General features: G+C 52.1%; 1 protein-coding gene across 1 annotated transcript; it reads left to right on the forward strand.

Moving 5' to 3' along the window:
- The first annotated feature begins 2,628 nt into the window (after nt 1-2,628).
- On the forward strand, nt 2,629-3,879 carry ACTL9 (actin like 9). The gene has a single exon (XM_047095635.1). It carries the CDS (start codon nt 2,629-2,631, stop codon nt 3,877-3,879), a length of 1,251 nt encoding a protein of 416 aa, XP_046951591.1.
- Nucleotides 3,880-20,055: the final 16,176 nt, after the last annotated feature.

Raw genomic sequence — 20,055 nt, forward strand, 5'->3', positions numbered from 1 at the left:
CTTTTCGGTCACTGCAGTAGCTCAGAGATCTGGGTTCAAATCTTGCCCCCTGTGCCATCCCAGCTGTGTGACTTTGGGCAAATTACTTCACCTTTCTGAGCCTTTATTCCCCCATCAGAAAAAAATGAACCCAGCACCCTCAAGATGCAGTTACAACTGACCTGACCCCCATTCCAAGCTATCACTCAACACCCCTTTCACTCACCGTGATGATTCTTTAAGAGGGGGGGGATGTTTATTTTTGTCTTCAATGGCTGTAACCTAAATTCACCAAAGTATGTTTTAAGGGCTCAAGGGTCCATCCTGCAGGTCTGTTGAATGATGCGGGAAAACGGAAAGTAGCTCCCCTTCTGCACACACCTGTATCACCAAGGATACCAAAGGCTGGGCTCTGAACATGGGCTATTCAGTTCTTTATGTAACAGTCTGTCTGAACTAAACATGTCTTTCTAACATGCCGATGCTTACAACACTATTACAACCTCATACATTACGGTAGCTATAATTAAAAAGCAAAAAGCAAAAAAAAAAAAAAAAGACAAAACAATTGTTAAGGATGTGGAGAGATTGGCACCCCTACATTGCCAGTGGAAATGGAAAATGGCGCGGCCCCTCTGGAAAATAATATCATGGTCTCAAAATATTCTGACACATGCTTCAACATAGCAGAACTCTGAGGACATTGGCCTCTGTGAAAGTCGCAGAAGGACAGATACAGTAGGCGTTCACTCATAGGAGGTCCCTAGAAGAGTCCCATCCGCAGGGACAGAAAGTAGGTGGTGGCAGCCAGGGGTGGGAGGGGGGCTGGGGAGTTGGCATTTAATGCGGACAGCGTTCATTTCTTGCACATACATTATCCAGAAGGGGGTGCATTGGGGAAGAAGGACTTGTCTCAAATAAGGACAGCCGGCTCCAAAACAGATCAGGAGGGTTGCCTCAAAACCCACTTCTGGTGGTGCTAAGTATCATCTGTTAGTTAAAACAAATCAATTATGTGTGTGTGTGTGCATGTGTGTGTGTGTGTGCATGCGTGTGTGTGTGCATGTAATGCTAGCATAAGAGCTGAATAAGTCACAGGAAGATAGAAGTAAGAAGGCCTCATCTCCTAGTTGTGTCCAGCTTTAATCCTGGCCCAAGAGTGAGGTCAAGTTTTTAATTTTGTTTGTGCTCTGATCCGTGTTTTTGGAAATGTTCATTTACTTAGCAATTTATTGAGGGTCTGGGTCCTTCCCCACCTCCAGCTCTATTGAGATGTAACTGACATATAACATTGCAGTGAGTTTAAGTTGTACAAGGCGCTGATTTGATACATCTGTACATTGTAAAATACTTACCATTAAAAATAGAATTACCTAATGATCCAGCAATCCCAATTCTGGGTATATACCCCGGAGAACTGAAAGCAGGGACTTAAAGAGATATTTGCACAGCTAGGTTCAGAGCAGCATTAATCACGATAACTAAAACATGGAAGCAATCCAAATGCATCAACAGATGAACGGATAAGCAAAATAGGGTGTATACACACAATGGAATATTATTCAGCCTTAAAAAAGGACGGAAATTCCCTGATTCTGCCCTATCCCGTTTATCTTACTGAGAGCTCCCTTTTTGGATCCCACAGAGACCCCTCCCACTGAGGGGAGGCAGAAGTCGTCCCTGGAGAGAAGACAGACACCTCTTCATCACCATCACCATGTGGTAGAGAGAGGGAAGGGAAATCAGGGCAGGCTTCCAAGGGGAGGTGGCATCTTGCTACGATTCAAAGAGGCAAATTCCCGGTCTACAGGAATGGGGCAAGGAAACTGTGCCAGGTGTAGAAAAGAGCCGAAGAATCAAAGAACAGTACGGGGGTGTCTGTGCCTCTCCTTGCACCCCACCCCAGGCAGGCTTTTGTTTCCTTTAGGAAACCAGAAGGACAAACCAGCTAGCCAATCACCTTCTGATTAATATTCTAAGAGGTAATATTTTTTTTTAATGTTTATTTATTTTTGAGAGAGAGAGAGTCAGAGCATGAGCGGGGAGGGGCAGGGAGAGGAGGGGACACAGCATCCGAAGCAGCTCCAGGCTCCCAGCTGTCAGCACAGCTCACACCCATGCACCGAGAGATCATGACCTGAGCCGAAGCTGGATGCCTAACCCACCGAGCCACCCAGGCTCCCCATAAGGGTTACTATTTTTAATTAAATTAATTTTAAGATGAAATTCTAAGGAAGCACCAAGAGAAGGATTCTTGGGTCTTCCTGGGCTCTGGATCAGGGAGCTGGTCTCTCCTTGGGCACCCTCTAGCCTGCTTCTCCAAACTTGCCGCTTTGGAGGGGCATTCAGAATAGACGAGTATCCTGCAGCTTTCTGGGATAGGCTCATCCCCTTCCCCTTCCCCTTCCCTTCCCCTTCCCTTCCCCTGCATTGTGAAGTCTTTTGAAGGGGGCAGCCAGCAGGGTGATGACATGAGGGTGACAGGGTGATATGAGGGTGATGTCATAGACCACTGGTCCGTCCCCTCCCTCTGCATGTGCCTGCCCTGCTCGCGCCTCAGCCTTTTCTCCTCACACCCCTGCCCCCCCCCCCCACCCCCAGAGGAAAGCGGTCAGCCTTGCCAAGCAGCCCACCCAGCCACCTGCAGCCATGGACGCCAACCACTCCGGGTGCACGAAGCCCCAGCCCTCCCCAGAGGCCCCCAGGTCTGGCGCGAACCCCAGCTCAATCCTGGCGAACGAGACCCTGCGGCAGGAGCCCCCCAGCATGGTGGGCGACAGGTTGCCACCAAAGACCGGCGCGGTGGTCATCGACATGGGCACAGGCACCTGTAAGGTGGGCTTCGCTGGCCAGGCCCGGCCCGCCTACACCGTGGTCACCATCGTGGGCTGCCAGCCCAAGAGGCCGTCCTCCCCCCGGCAGGCGGCGCTGGAGACTTTCATCGGCGAGGCCGCCCGCAAGCGCCCGGAGCTGACGCTGGTGCAGCCGGTGCGTAACGGCATCGTGGTAGACTGGGACGCCGCCGAGCTCATCTGGCGCCACCTGCTGGAGCACGACCTCCGCGCGGCCCCTCGGGAACACCCGCTGCTGTTCTCCGACCCGCCCTTCAGCCCCAGCACCAACCGCGAGAAGCTGGTGGAGGTGGCCTTCGAGTCGCTGCGCTGCCCCGCCACGTACGTGGCCTCGCAGGCCGTGCTGTCCGTCTACGCGCACGGGCGGGTCAGCGGGCTGGTGGTGGACGCCGGCCACGGCGTCACCTGCGCGGCGGCGGTTTTCCAGGGCTACAACCTGCCGCACGCCACCGAGCGCCTGGACCTGGCGGGCACCCACCTGACCGCCTTCCTGGCGGAGACGCTCCTCGGCCCGGGCCTGCCGCCGGGCCAGCACGACCTGGACACGGTCGAGGCCATCAAGCATCGCTACTGCTACGTGGCCCCCGACTTCCTCCAGGCGCAGGCGCGACCCGAGCGGGAATGCCGCCAGACCCTGAGGCTGCCCGACGGGCGGACGCTCACGCTGGGCAAGGAGCTGTTCCAGTGCCCCGAGCTGCTGTTCAGCCCCCCGGAGATGCCGGGGCTGTCGCCCGCGGGCGTCCCAGCCATGGCCGGACGGAGCCTTCACAAGGTGCCCCCGGAGGCGCGCGCGGACGTGGCCCAGAACGTGCTGCTCTGCGGGGGCTCCTCGCTCTTCCCGGGGTTCGAGGGCCGCTTCAGGGCGGAGCTTTTGCGCCGCCAGCCCCCGGAGGCCCACGTGGTGGTGGCGGCGCAGCCTACCAGAAACTTCTCGGTGTGGAGGGGGGGCTCTATCCTGGCCTCGCTGCGCGCCTTCCAGGCCTGCTGGGTCCTGCGGGAGCAGTACGAAGAGCAGGGACCGCACATCGTCTACCGCAAATGCTACTGACCCCCGGCGGCGCGGTGGGGGCGAGGCGGGGGGGGGGGCACTAAAGCTTCCAATACCCAGCCGGCTCTGTCCTGCCTTGACCCAGGGCCCAGCCCGGTCCACTCCCAGGCCCGCCCACCCTGGCTCACCTCGGGTGCTGACCCCACCAAGATCTGCCTCCCGGACATCCTGCTTCTTTCCTGCCCTAACTCACCTCCCATGATGCAACCCCAGAAGCACCCAGTTCGGACTCCCTGAAACCCGCCCCTCCACGATCAAGCCCCAACGCGCCACCTTTTGTCCTAACCCTGTCACACCCACCTCCCATGATCCCTCCCCCATCCCAAGGCACTCTCAGGCTGGGACCCCTCACCAAGCCCACCCCCAAGACATCCCCAGATTCTCACCCCCTAATCTCACCCCCATGATCTATTGCTTTTGATATAGACCTCCCCCCGCCAAGTTTCTCCTAGGCTCTAAGCCCCAGTCCACTCCCTACTATATCCCTCAAGGACCCCCCAACCCATCTCCATAACCTGCTCCTCCCCAAGGATTCTGCACCAGGTGCTCCAGCCCCCCCCCGAACCCTCATGATGGAATAGAAGCACCCTCAGAATCTTGCCCCACTTCTAATCCCCCAAACACATCCCACCAAGACCCCCCTAGTTCAAGCACCCCAAATCCACCCCTTCATTGGTTTCCCCCGTCTTATTATCCCAAGTTCTCCCATGCCCTGGTATTCCGAGCATCCCCCCCACAGGTGCTGAAACTCCCCACCCACCACAAAGACCCATGTTCTGATCTTGAAGGGTCTCCCCTGCACCAAAGCATCCTCCGGTGTCCAAAGCCCTTTCCCCAAATTGTATCCTCCCCCATAACTCTGTCCTCGCTGCATGATTTGTTCTCCCAGACTCCTTTCTTCTATCTCACACCCACCCCCCCACCTGTGCCCCCCAAAGAACACTATGTTCTGAATCCCCAGACCCCCCCCCCAGATAGCCCCACTGCTCTCAGCTCTGTGTCTCCCCCAGAAATACTCCCACATGGCCTACCTTACAGCGCACCTCCTGACCCCACTCCTCAGCCCTTCACATCTTCTCAGGAAGGTTCCAGTCCCCAGGACCATCCCATGATCACCCTCACTAATGCCCTAGGCCCTCCCCTGTGTTCTGAGCCCCCTGACTTTCTCCCCAAAGACACTCTCCTAGGGTCACCCCATGATGAACCCCTAGGACATTCTACCCCAGGATTTTCAGACTCCCTAGAACCCCACCCCCTACATCCAGCCCCCCTCCACACCCCACCCCATTAGTTGAGACACCCAACAGCCAGCGATATTCCTGAGGGCTGCCCAGCCCACCTGGGCTCCACCTGGACACTGGCTCCCTCCTGCCCCATACACAGGTCCCCAGGGGCCAAGTGTCCTGAGCTGTCCCTCCACAGAGGCTGGGCATTCTCCCCAGAAGCCACCCTGGGTCCCCTCTCCTCCCTCCAACCTCATCCTTGGCCACGCTGAGTTCCTGCTGGAGGCAAGACCCTCTGCCTTCACACCATCCAGCACAGCCTAAACCTCAGGAACCCCAGCCTGCAGCCTGGGCACGTCCTCCCAGCTTGATCAACAAAATAAGTACAAGCTGTCAGAGCTTGTCTGTGTCCACGATGGGTCCTCTTCCAAGGAGACATTGATTCATCCATCCAATTAGTCAGTATCTACTGAGCCTCTCTGTCTCTGTCTCCCTGAGGCTATTTTGGTTTTTATTTGCTCACTTAGATATCTCTCTCTCCCTCTCCTTCTCCCTCCTTCTCTTTCCTCTCTCTTTCTCTCTCTTCCTCCCTCACTTGTTTCCTCCTTCCTCAATCTGACTCACCTGCCAGCACTGTTCTTATGCAGGAATTTTCACGAGTGGAACCTCATTTATTTATGGAGCACTGAGACCATCACCCCATCCCCACCCCCACATCTGCCATCAGACAATGGGGGTGATTGAGGGCCCTGGTTATCCCCACCGGCCCTGTCCCACTGTCTTGGGGACTCGGCAGGGGCTCCGGTCCCATTCCTGGCCAGTAGGTGGTCCTTAGCTGCGGGGACAGTCCCCTAGTCAGGCCAGGATCTCCAGATCACCTTCAGAGTTGGACCCCCTTGTCTCACCGCATCACCAGGCGGGCGGCCTCAATCTGCAAAACGCGCAGGCCAGGGGGTCGCAGGGTCCTGAGGCGAAACTTCCCATTCTTCCCGCTAGGGGGCACCACCTCCAAGCTCAAGGCACTGCGAACAAGCATCACTTTGAGAGCCACACAGACTGCAGCAAACTGGTCCTCCCAGACCTCAAGCGAGACCCACCCCGACAGCGATGTCAGGGCACTGCCAGTCACACACACACACACACACACACACACACACAAAGGATGTGGCACAGGCTGGGTCCCGATGCTACAGGAAGTGAGGAGAAGCAGAAACCCCCACCACCCCTGGGCTGCTAAGTCAACTCTCATTTAGACCAGACTGAGGTCTCCCCAACTCCAAACCTCCCCTGATGCAGGAATTTTCTCTACAGCTCTCCTAACATGTGCCCCCACCTTGGCACACCCCCACGTGTAGGGAGCACCTCAAGTCTACTGTTAGGAAAGTCACCTCCTCCCAGGAGTTGTGGGTAAACCTCTGCACTCTGCCTGCCACCTGCCCCCCACACACACACACCCATGCAGAGCCTGAGCCTCCTCACAGGCTGTGTGCATTCCTGTCCTAGGTCCTGGGAGATCAGAACAAGGAGCAGGGACTCTGTATCGTGTACTGCAAAAGTAGGGCTTACGGAGATGTGTGCCGACTTGACAAGAAGTGGTCGATTTTGTGTGTCACGTTCACTAGGCTGTGGTGCCGATATTGGACCAAACGCCTTGATCAAACACCATTCTAGACGTTGCCGTGAAGGTATTTTTTAGGTGAGATTCACACTGAAATCACAGACTTTGAGTAACACAGTTTACCCCCTCGTGGGGTGGTGGGTGGGCCTCGTCTAATCAGTTGAAGGCCTTCAGAGAACAAAAACTAACCCTCCCCCAAGAAAGAAGGAATTTTGCCAGACGACTACCTTCGGATTCAAACTGCAGCTCTTCCTGGGTCTCCAGCCTCCCAGCCTACTCTACAGATTTTGGGTCGACCTCCACAATCACGTGACCAGTTCCTTAAAATACATCTGTCTTCCGCTACACGTGCGTCTTCTTGGTTCGCCTTGTCTGGAGAACCCTGACTAAGACACATGCCAAGCCCCCTTCCTACCTCAGGGCTTTTGCACTGAGAATGCTCCCTCCACCTCCCACCTTCTCAAAGGTCGCCCCTTTCTCAGTATGATAACAAAGCTCAGATGCCATAAAAGAAATGACTAAAGCAGTTGACTTTACGTAAACATCACAAAAAAAAAATCTGCAAAGTAAAACTCACCCTGAACAAAATCAAGACAAATGACAACATTGTAAAAAAAACAAATTAAATAATAGTTTTATTTTATTTGTTTGTGTTTTTTATTTTTTACTTTTAAGTAGCCTTCACATCCAGCATGGAGCCCAATGCAGGGCTTGAACTCACAACCCTGGGATCAAGGACCTGAGCTGACATCAAGAGTTGGACGCTCAGTCGACTGAGCCACCCAGGGGCCCCAATAATAAATAATTTTCAAACGATGAGTGGAGAAAATGACAACTCATAACACAAAGGGAAAATGTCCGTAATATGTAAAGAGCTCTTGGAAAGAATCAAGAAAAAAAAAAAACAACCCTACAACAGTGCATGGAAAAGTTAGCAAAGGCTGTGAAACTTGAGCTCACAGAGAGAGACAGTTCTCTCACCCAGGAGAAGACGCTAGTCTCATAAGGGAAATGAACATGAACGCTATACCGTGATACCATTTTTAGCCCATCAGATTGGCAGAGATCAAAAGGCTCGATAACACTCCACATTGGCGAGGCTGTGAGGAAACTGGCATTCTCTTACCTTGGTGATGAGGAAGGACGCTGGTACCACCCCTAGTGGGACAAGTCATCATCACTACCTAAATGACACATGCACACACCTGTGGCCGAGCTACGGCACCTCCAGGAATTTCTCCTTCAGATACAATCGCTCATGTGCAAAATGACGTGAATGCAGTTATCCGCGTACCCTGCAGTGCTTTGTAGCAGCAGAACATTGGAAACATTTTGTGCTTCTGATGTTGTGGGACCTCCAGGAGAAGAAGTTAATGCGATTGCCCTCGAACATAGAGAAACACTTCAAGACTGTACAAAGGGAACCCCAGCCAGCTGCATTCACTGACATGAGTTTATCGCCAAGATATATTTTGAGTGAAAAAAAAAAAAAAAGGAAAAAGAAAAAGAAAGCCCAAAAGGCTATGTTAGCGTTTATAGAAAAAAAAAAAAAAACAGGAATAAATGAGTTTTGCTTGAAAATACACAGAACGGGGGCGCCTGGGTGGTTCAGTCGGTTGGGCATCCGACTTCAGCTCAGGTCACGATCTCGCGGTCCGTGAGTTCGAGCCCCGCGTCGGGCTCTGGGCTGACGGCTCGGAGCCTGGAGCCTGCTTCGGATTCTGTGTCTCCCTCTCTCTCTGCCCCTCCCCCGCTCATGCTCTGTCTCTCTTTGTCTCTCAATAACAAATAAACATTAAAAATTTTTTTTCATAAAAGAAAATACACAGCACGTCTCTGGAAGATTTCACAAGGAGCTGTTTTGGCTGTTCTAGAAAAAAGTTTCCCAAAATCCCATCCAAAGGCACAGCCATTATTAGACATTTTTTTCCTAATCGTCCCCCATGAAAGTTTAACAGCGCAGATCGACTGTGTGTCTGTTTATATTTCTATGTGTATCTGTGCTTTATACATGAAAATGCATTTTCCCCACCCCCCTCCAGAACTAATTTTCACCCCCTTGGGGGCAATATCACCTCCATTGAGGGATGATGCCCTTGGAGGGTAACCTGGCAGCAAGATGAAAAGGGGATTTCTCACTGCCTGCCCGTTTAAAGCAAATTTTGAATCATGAGATTATGCTTTTTTTTTTTTTTTTTAACATGGATGTTTCCTTTACGTTCCTGTGGCATCCACCCGGGCAGATCCATTTTCTGTCCTCTCGCTCCAACGGTGATCATCTGACTTGTTTGATGCTTCGTTAATGGTGTCATCCACCAGGACCCTGCGTGTGTCACACACCCAGTGCTCAATCGAGTCCAGAAGGTGTTTGTTGAATGACTGAATGAGTGAACCAGGATTTCAGCGGAGCTTAGAGGAATCCTCCTGTGGAAGGGCTTTTCCCTCTCCTTTGCTAGCTTTGGAGTCGGACAGGCCTGAATTCAAGTCACACCTCCTCACATGCTCTATGACTTTGGACAAGTGACTTGACCTCTCTGAGCCTCACTCAATGCACCTGTAGAATGAGGGTGATATCAGTGCTCATTTCAGGGGGGAGCTTTATAAGGATTGAGCACAACACAGGTGCTCTGGGAGGTGTGGAAGGACACATCAGAAGCTGCCGTTGTCTTTGGGGCTGCGGGGGGTGGGGTGGAGGTGGGCTTTCACACTTACTCTGGGTATTAATGTATTGGAATGTTCTACAATGCAAATGCCTCCATAAAAATAATTTCTTAAAACCATCTCTAGAAATGCATAAGAACTTAACAGGCTCAGTACACAGTTGGGGCCAAATAGTGATGGGGCTGCTGTTTCAGCTACAGTGTGCCCAAAACAGACCCCAAGCCCTCCGGCCAGCCAGTCAACTGGCCGCCAAAGGCCTGGAGACTGTCCTTCAAGGGCTTGAACAAAGAGGATCCCCCAAGTCACTGCCAGGGTCTCAACCCAGGTCCAGACCTTCTGTTCTTTGGGGGGCCCAGGGGTGGATGTATTTGGAGGAGGTGGGATCATCCCACCAGGCAAAGCACAGACTGGGTAGGATTAGGGTGAGGCAGGCGAGGGACACAGGGACAAAGGGCAGCATCAATGCTCGTCTGTGTTTTAAAATGTGACAGCTTAGGGACACCTGGGTGGCTCAGTCGGTTGAGCGTCCGACTTCGGCTCAGGTCCTGATCTCACGGTTCGTGAGTTTGAGCTCCACATCGGGCTCTGTGCTGACAGCTCGGAGCCCGCTTCGGATTCTGTGTCTCCCTCTCTCCCTACCCCTCCCCTGCTTGTGCTCTCTCAAAAAATAAATAAAACATTTTCTCAAAGTTTAAATAAATAAATAAAAATAAAATGTGACAGCTTTGTTCATTTTTGCATTCATTTTGATTTTTTTTTTTTAAGTACTACACGGATGCCAGGGGCTGGGGAGTGACTCGGGGGTACGTTTTCTTTTGGGGTGATAGCAATGTTCTGGAACTAGGTGGTGGTGATGGTTGCACAGCCCTGGGAATGGACTAAGGGCGAATTTTACGGTTTGGGAGACGATCTCGATGTCAAACACTGCACTGAAGTATGATTTGCCTTATGAGCCTTCAGGATCTAACGCGCAGCATCACGAACGGACAGCAATAGTGTATTATAAGCAGCAAACTTGCTAAGAGACTAGAGCTTAATTACTCCAACCACCAAGAAGAAATGACAATTATGTGAACCTAAAAGAGGTGTGGGTTACGGCTGCATCCCAATATGGCAGTATAACATATAAATGTATGAAATGAACATGTGGCACCTTAAATTCACACAATGCTACCTATCAGGCATATGCCCATTTATTTTCTTTACTTACTTATTCATTTATTTGGAGAGAAAGCACAGAAGCATGAGCGGGGGAAGGACAGAGAGAGAGAGAGAGAGAGAGAGAATCCCAAGCAGGATCTGTGGTATCAGCACAGAGCCCAACGCGGGTCTTGAACTCAGGAATCTCATGGGATCATGACCTGAGTTGAAATCAAGAGTCCGACGCTTGACCGGCAGCTGAGCTACCCAGGTGCCCCCAAACGTATGTCAATGTAAAAAGGAAACATTATTTATTTTGATTACTGAGATTTGGGGTACCCCTTAAATTTTGCTCAGAGGAGAGCCTCACCTACCTTGCCCCCATCCCAGTCTCCGAACAGAGACACTAGGGATGTGTCGGGGCGGGGGCTGAGACTGCCTGTTTGCGTGAGGCTGGCCCAGGAAGGAGAGACCGGAAGATCAGGCTCCTCGAGACCACTGGTGGCCGCAGGGCCTGCTTCCCACGGAAACCAGGAAATCACCCACACCGCTGCCCCCACCCACAGTGGGGCACCTGCAGCTGGGCCCCAGCACAGAGGGAGGAAAAGCATAATCCCCAAGAGGCAGGGAATCCTGGCTTTAGCAGAGCCTTTAACACACACACACACACACACACACCCTTACCTTCAGCCTCACCTGGGCCTCCTGAAACTGCATGGACAGAGGGGGCCGCCGGATGTGGAGAAGAGTAGGGAAGGAGGGCTGGGCTGGTTGACGGGGCTCGAGATAAGGAGCTGACTGATTTCCCCCAAGCCCAGCTGATGCCTGGCTAACCAAGCCCCTGGGCAGTGCGTGGGAAAGGTGGAGCTGGCCCATCTTACCTCCTGGGCCTTGCTCTGCACCCCCTTCTCTCCAGCCCATGCCTGCTACATAGGCCAGGTTGCCACCCTCTTCTTCCCACGGGCTCCCAGTATCTCCATCTTCCCCTTCCAGCCTTCCCCCCTACCTCAAACCTCAGGAAATTTCTTCTGCACGAAGCAAATCTAACCAGGCTCCCCCCTACTCAATACACTTTGTTGGTTCCCCATAGCCCTGGGGCTAAAGAATTTTCTCAGCATCCCACTGACAGCCGGACCAAACCCTGCTAACCCCTCACAAGCTCCTCATTGCCCTCCCCGACATATTCTATTCCTGCATGCCTTAGCACTTTCCCGCCCACCTCAGGACCTTTGCACAAGCTCTCCCCACCGCCCAGAACACTTTCTTTCCTCCTCTTTCCATAGTTGATGCCTATCCCCACTTCAGATCTCACCTCTGGGAAGCCCTGAATGACCACCCAGGTGGGTCAGGCCCACCAGCACCAGGCCTCAGTCCAACCTCACATCAGGATTGTACATTCTGTCTGCATGTGTGACCCAATCCGTGATGACTTCCAAGAAGGAGCCGGAACCGGCATGTAATAGGTTCTCAACCGACACTTGCCTGTTGGTGATTTCAGAACTTTCTGCCCAGTAGAAGAAAGACAATAAATGCAAAAAGAAATAAGAATTTCAGATCGTGAAAAAATGCCCTGGAGAAAATGCAACAGGGCGATGTGCCTGGTGGTCACAGAGGACCTGAGGAGATGAGGGAAGGGCATTCTAGGCAGAAGGAACCACAAGGCTAAGGGCCTGGAGACAGAACCAGCCTGGAGTGTTTGAGAAACATAGCAGAGGCAGTGAGGGAGAGAAAGGAGGAGGTGAGAGCAGAGAGGGGACAGGACAGGTGGTGATGGCCTTACAGGCTATGACAATATTGAACTTTACCCGAGCTTTGCCATCTTAGAAAACAGAGAAGGTTAGGGAATCCCCCACCCTTTGTGTTCTGGGAAACTGCTTAGTGCAAGGAACAGCCTCCCATATGACTTTAAAACTTAGACTCCCGGCAGACCCCTGTGATGGTTAGTTTTATGTGTCACCTTGACTGGATATTTGGTCAAACATTATTCCAGGTGTATCTGCGAGGGTGAGGGTGTTTGGGGATGAGATCATCATTTAAATCAGCAGACTGAGTAAGGCAGATTGCCCTCCCAAACATGGGTGGGCCTCATCCAATCAGTTGAGGGCCTCAACCAGAAAATCGACCCTCCTCAGAATAAGAGAGAATTCTACCTTCTTGATAACCCTCAGACTGACTCACTGGCTTTCCCCGCACCCCCTCCGGACTTGAACTGAGACATCAGCTCTTTCTGGGTCTCGAGCCTGCTGACTCACCCCACAGATCTTACAGCTTGACAGTCCCCATAATCCCATGAGCCAATTCCTTATAATAAAGATATATGCCAAACTATAGGTATACCTCTAGATAGATGGATATAGGTATAGACGTTTATCTGGCTATAGATCTGTCTATCTAGATAGACATCTGCAGCCTGGCATATAGATAAATAGATATAGAGATAGGGATTTATAAATATCTAATATTTAACACACAGACATTATAGACATATAATATATAGAGATATCTATAAATATCTATAGATCTAAATATATCTGTGTAGATATACAGATATATGTACCATATAGATACTGTATAGATTATAGATACATGGAGAGATATATGGACAAATAGAATGATAGAATCACAGACAGATACATACACACATCACCCTATGGCACCCTATCATTCTGCCTCTCTGGAGAATCCCAATGCAGATTTCCTTGTTCATCTAGGACAAGGCCAGATGTAGAACATCCAAATTCCTACTTTGCCTCAAAAGCGGGCCGCCGAACTGCTTGTCCCAACTGATCCATCAGAACACAACCCTTGTGTGTGTGTTTAAGTTTGTTTATCTATTTTGAGACAGAGAGGGAGCATGGTGGGTGAGGGGGCAGAGAGAGAGGGAGAGAGAGAATCCCAAGCAGGCACCACTCAGCGCAGAGCCCGACGTGGGGCTCAATCCCACGCCTCCAAGATCACAACCTGAGCCGACACCAAGAGTCACTCAACCGACTGAGCCACCAGGCGTCCCTGAAGCACAATGCTTCTTAACCAAACTTTGGTTAAGCTCCTCACCTTCCCCAGGGGCCCTGAACTTAGATGCCCTTCACCTGAGCCAACAGGCAGCCCCCCCCTCCAGAGAACAGGCCGGCCCCAGGGGCACATCCCACCTCCCCACACCTGGCTCTTGCTGTGTTTATTCAGTCCTCTCTATAAAAGAAAACCACTTTGTGCCTAACTCTTGAGAGGCTTGCAGACCTCGTGGTCAGAGTGCTCACTCCCTTTCTCTCCTTTGTCCTTTTGAATAAAAGCTCTCCTGACCAAATCCAGATTCGTGTTTCACTCACGGCTGTGGGGAAGGCTTTGGATTTTTTTTTTCTAGGAGCAATAGGGAGCCATGGAAGGACTGAGAGCAGGCACAGGACACATCAGGGCAACCAACTGGATTCAAGAAAACTCTGGGGCGATGCAAGCTGGTGGCCGAGTTGGGAAGTAGGCAGATTCAAGCTGTGTTTTAGGAGACGAGTGGGCACAGCATGAGTTAGAGGCAGGTCTCTGGAGGTCCCAGAACCTCCTGCACCATAAATTCTAAGAGCATCGCAGTTTGTGGCTGGAACAGCCAAGGAAGGTGGCCCAGCATCTGGAGAAGTAGAGTAAGCTGGGGGTGGAGGGTTCCAGAAGGTCGTTTATCAGGGAGGCCTAGAACCACAAAGCATCAGACTGGGGAAACTGAGGCAGCAGGCCCCATGGCAACCCTTCGGAGGCCGGCCGGCATGTCCATGGCAGAGCCAGGATTCAGACCCAGGTTCCCTGCCTCCCAGCCCCCACTGGTGCCACTGCTCTCTCTGTTCCCGGAAGAACTGGGATTTGAATGACACCTGGGCTTGAATGGGGGGACAGGAGTGAGGGCACTCTGGGTTGGGGAACAGAGGGGACAAAGGTGTGGAGGCTGAGCAGGGAAAGTCAGAGGCCGGAAGTGCATAATAATAGCAGCTAGACTGTGTCAGGCCCTCCCTATTACCTCCTCCACTCCTCCCTCTGAGGCACGAAATGCTTATTATCTCTGGTCCACAGAAGGGGAAACTGAGGCCCAGAGAGGTGACGTGAGGCCTCAGAAGCAGTGGAGAGCCCTGGGTCTGGGGACCCAGACTGGGGGGGGGCAGTTCCTAGCCTTTGACCCCTTCACAGCCCCCACCCAGGCCCCAAGACAGGAAGACAGTGGCCAGGAGAGCCCTGATAGAGGGAGGGGGAGGGGCAAGGCCAAACCACGGACAGGATTTCTCAGAATTTACAGTAGAAGGAGGGGAGGGGAGGCTGGGGGAGCCCCCAGGGCCCACAGCAACGGGGAGAGAGTGGGCGATGGGGGGCCCACACCTGTGGCCTTAGGGGTGGGGGCCCCCGCTCCCCTTCATCCTCCCACATCTCTGAGCCTTCAGCCCACCCCAATCCCTGGCAGGGGGTGGGGGCCGCATATGGGGAGACCCCTGCACAGCCGGGCTTTGGCACAAGTGTGCAGGCACATGCTACACTCAGTGTGACACGTGTCCACGCGTGGCTCGTGACACACGCACGCACACTCAGGCTAGGCTGCGTGAGTGTGCACATGCATATCAGCCCTCAGCAGCATCTGACATAACCTGTCCGTCTACCCGTTCACCCAGAGTCTGTCCAGCTCCTTCCTGAAAGGGCAGGGGCCAACAGGTAGGGAGGGATTCGCTTCATGCTCTCTGGAAAGTTGCGAACGAATGAACGAATAAATGAATGAATGAGTGAGTGAATGAATGAATGGACGAACCGCCCATGTAACATTGTCCTGCTTCCTTGTCAAGCCTCGATTCAATTGGAGAGTACTTATCATCCACGTACTGTGTGACAGGCCCCACAAACCATCCCAAACACCAAGGGCACGGCACTGAACACAACAGAGAGGCCCGTGCCTTTGTCCTCCAGGCAGGGACAGACCATCACACCTGGTGACACAGGATTTCACGGCAGTCCAAGCTGTCCCCGGGAGAATCAACTGTTCCTTTCCGCTAGGTTTGCTCACTCAACAAATATGCATTGAGCACCTACTATGTGTAGGGGTCAATGCGAATCATCAGAGGTGTGTTAGAGTGGGTGTTCAGGGAAAGCCTTTGCTGGGACGGTAGCGTGTGAGCCAAGACCTGAAGAAGGAAAAAGAGAGTCGCGCTTACTCAATGCGGGGAAAAGCATTGCAGCAGAGGGAAGAGCAAATACCGAGATCTGAGGCAGAGATCTTGGGAGAGAAAGCTGGCCGTGATGCGGGCACAGTGAGGCGGGGCAGGACACGAGGCAAGGCGTGTACCTCTCTAAGCCTCGGTCTCCCCATCTGTCAATGAGGATAATAATAACGAAGTCTTTCGCAAAGAGCAAGTGAGGCAAAATTCAAGGGACTGGCTCAAGCCAGGCGGCCAGAAAACAAGCCCATTTGTCCTGGGCGACAGACCCCTGGGATCATGGTCATTATGGAGCAGGTGTAAGCCTCTGCCTCCTTCACACCTCCTGGCCTTGCAGGGCCGTCCTCCCCACTGTCGCCAGCCAGAGCCACCTATCTCCAGATGATTCCCAGCTCTTCTGGTTCACCTGAGCACCTCTCTCAACCTCAGCTGTCCCTGGTCCCCTCCTCGCTGACCTCCCCCACCTCAGCGGATGTTGGGCTTTCCGGTGACCCCCATACACGCCTGACAGCCCGTCCCCACATGTTTGTCTCAAGTGGTTTTTAGTGGAAGGTGGCATGAACCCCCCCCCACACACACACCCATGGAGCAGCCCTCCTGCCCACCCCTCAGATCTCAGAAAGACTCAGAAACAGGGATGGAAGGGACACCTTGGTTCCGAGGGGAGGCGGCACGTGACTGCCTATGGCGAGATGAGCCACACTGACAATGTGGTCAGTCACCCCCTTTCTCAGACACTGAGCCAGTTCCCCTGCACCGATGTGGTGGGTTTATTTATTTTCACTCAGCTTCACACACCACAGGATGGAGGGGAGGGGGGAGGAGGGACAGTTACAGCAGAAACACTCAGAAACTCCCCGGCACCCCCATCTCACTTACAGAAAAAGCCACGACCCACAGTTTCTGCATGACCTTCCCCATCACCTCCCTGTCCTCACCTCCTCCCTCTCTCCCCCTCGCTCACTCTTGCCTCACCCCCACGGGCCTCCTCCCTGTTTCTCACAAGGCACAGCCCTGCCCCAGGGCCTTATCATGGACCGCTCTCTCTTGCCTGGGCAGTGATCTTCCTCCAATGCATACACGGGTCCATCAAGCCTCTGCTCAAATATCACCTTCTCAGCGAGAAAAGGGACCCCCACCTCCCTGTTTCAATTATTGCAACACATCCACCCGCCACCCCTCCCAAGCTCCCCCATCCCGCCTCTTTTTTCTCCATGACACTTACCATCATGGATCCTACTTTTCTTGTTTATTTATCTGTCTCCCCAATTAGGCTGCCAGCACCACGGAGGCAGAAACCACATCTATTCTGTTTCCTGCTCTTTCCCGCACCTTGAACATGGTAGATGATCAATAAATATTTGCTACGTGAGTAAACTAATCTTTCAGATGAATGAATGAATGAATGAATGGTTGTTCTGGTTGAGCCATAAGCTTAGCCCCGAAGCCCCTGGTGACCAAAACAAAACCAGAAATAGGATTAGTTAGAGTCTCCATGGGGATAAACAATCCAGTTCCCAGGGGAAAGCCCTGTGCCAAGCCATATACGGACTGCCTCTCACTTAATTTCACGAGAAGCCTTTGGAATCCCTGTTTACTGGTAAGCAAGGGAGGCCCCCTGCTATGTATGAGACCACCCAGCCAGGATGGGGTGCTGCCCAGCTCCCAAACCCATTAGCTCACCACTGCAGCATTTCCCTATTAGAAGAATCACCTCAATGCTAGTAAAAAGTACAGATCCCAAAGCCTGACTCCTGGAAAGTCTGATTCAAGAGGTCTATAACCTGAACGAGCACCTCTAGGTGATTCTTCTGATCAAGGAAGTTTGAATAATGGCACTTCATGCAACAGAATGAGAGGGACAGAAAGAGGCTGGGCTAAATGCATGTGAAATGTAAAACTTGGAAACATTTACAGGAACACTTAAGAGACTATCTCTATGACCTTGAGACATGAAAGGATCCATAAACAAGACAAAAATGTACAAACCAGAAAAAAAGATGGATAAATTTGCCTACATCCCATTTTCCAACTTTTGCTGAAATAAAACACACCAGGAATAAGATGAAAAGGCAAGCCAGATGAAAATTCTGTGATGTTCATATGTGACAACAGAAATATATCTGGAATATATAAAGAGCTCTGAGAAATCAACAAGAAAAAGGTAACTATCCCGACAGAACAGGCAATTCATGGAAGAGGAAATCCAAGAGGCCAACCCATTTTGGCAAAGATGTTTAACAGAGGAACACAGGTTAAACCATTTTACGTCCCCCCCCCATAGGCAAAAATCAAACAGCCCATCAAAAACCAAGCGTTGGCAGAAAACAAAGCTCATTTACATGCAAGGGATTGCAAATGGGCAATGCCACTCTGCAGAACAGTTTGGCAATATCAAGGTTGACGACAAGCATCCCTAAGATCCTAGGTTCTACTCCTGGGGATACACCATCAGCAAACAGGCCAGATCTGACCAACATCTGTTTGGGGAAATAAAGTTTTATTAGAACACAGCTACACCCACTCATTTACATATTGTCTGTGGCTGCTTTCCCGCTACAAAGAGCACAGTGGACACAGCAGTGCAGTGGCTGTTGACTCATAAAGCCAAAAGCATTTACTCTCCAGTCCCGTAAAGAAAATCTGCCAACCTCTGCTCTGAACCAGTGTTTCTCAAACTCTCATGTGTGCGTGAGTCTCCTGGGGAATCTCATGAAAATGCAGGTTCTGATTCGGCAGTTCTGGGAGGTGCCTGAGAGTCTGCATTTCCAGAGGGCTCCCAGGTGATGCTGGGCTGCTGGTTCCCGGACCACGATTTGAGTATCCAGGATCCAGGCAACACAGAGTTCAGCCAGGATGTGTCTGTGAATCCTTAATAGACAAGATAGAGAAACGTGGCCTCATCAGCATCTTCAACTCCTTTTATCTCTTCCCTCCCCACCCCCTCCCCCGCCCCCGGGAATCACCAACCGAGCGGGCAGAAACTCATTCCGTGGATACTGCACACACTCGCCGTGGGTCAGACATACCTGAAGCAGGAAGGCAATCTCAAGCGTTCGTAGATCTCACTAGCCTCCAAGGATGGGCAGAAGAGGAAACACAACATACAGTTGTACAGTGCCCTAAACTTTGGCCCCCAAGTTACCCTTGAGCGTGACAGACATAACCCGAGGGGCCCATGGAGACCCCAGGGGGGAGGTGGCACTAAAGTTCTTGTAGCCGCAGCTCCCTGGAGCCCCACGGAAGTGTGCCAGCTGCCCATCGGCTCGCAGAGGGCAGAGGCCACACCTGTGGTCCCAGAGCCCAGCACAGGAGCGTGATCGACATGACTCGGGTGAATGTTCTAGATGTTTGTGCAAGGTTCCCCTGGCAAACTCTTCAGTTTGGAGCACCGTTTCTCTCCTCCGGTGTCTACTGGACACATAGTGGGAGCTCAAAAATATATTTCTTGGAAAAAAATATGTATTTGATGAAGAAATGATTCATAGTCAGTTCCAAGACTCATCATATATAAATAGCATGGGCCAAAAAAAAAAAAAAAAAAAAAAGGCGGGGGAGGGAGGGGCAGACCAGGACAAAGGGAAGGAATTTTAAAGGCCAAGAGGACATTTTCCCTGAGGAAAGCACTACTCTGGGGCTGGGAACATGAGAGCTTTCTAAAAAAGAAAGGAAGGGAGGGGAGTTAACGTTTGTTGAACACGTGCTGCCTATAAAGTGCTAGGCACACGGTAAGTGAGATGTAATCTTCTCAAGCTATCTTCTACCGCGTCAGCTACCTCCAAGCCGAGGGAGGGAAGCAGGAGGGCGGGAGGGGCTTCCGAGCAGCAGCTCCCCCAGGGGTAAGAGCAAGGTCAGAGGTCGAAGGTGTGCAAGAAGCAGGTTTGACTCTAGAGAAGCAGGGATGAGCTTTCGAGGAAGTGAGTTCTCCATCCCTGGAGGTATTCAAATAGACACTGGATGAGCAGCCATCAAGAGACTCCAGGGGTCCCTCCTGATAGGGCAATTCTACGAATTGCTTTAGGAAGATTCTTCTCTGGGCTTTTCCAGCTGGGGCTGGAAGGTTAAAGGGGGCCTGAGTGACCCAAGGGTGGCCAGCCCCCACTCCCCTGAGTCCATAGGGCCTGGGCGAGCTGGTCCCAGATACCCCAGACACCAACCAGGTGGCCCTGTCAGGAGGAAGCACCAAGCCACCTACGTCTCCCAGCAGTGGGGTGCCACACAGCCACCCTCATTCCTTCTTCCCTCTCCCTTAAGCTTTTTAAAATATCCCTCTGGTCAGTCAGGACCAGAGTTTCACTAAAGGCCTTTGTGCAGGATTAGCCACAGCTTGTGTGGTCCCTTTGCGTTGGACGTTGGC

Source organism: Lynx rufus, unplaced genomic scaffold (genome assembly GCF_022079265.1).
Source record: "Lynx rufus isolate CCGP_SWC_20201006 ecotype Redwood Valley unplaced genomic scaffold, mLynRuf1.p SCAF_4, whole genome shotgun sequence".
NCBI classification, from domain to species: Eukaryota; Metazoa; Chordata; class Mammalia; order Carnivora; family Felidae; genus Lynx; species Lynx rufus.

Bases quoted from the DNA above. Each gene is read 5' to 3' on its own strand.
- ACTL9 (XM_047095635.1), top strand. From the start codon at position 2,629: ATGGACGCCAACCACTCCGGGTGCACGAAGCCCCAGCCCTCCCCAGAG.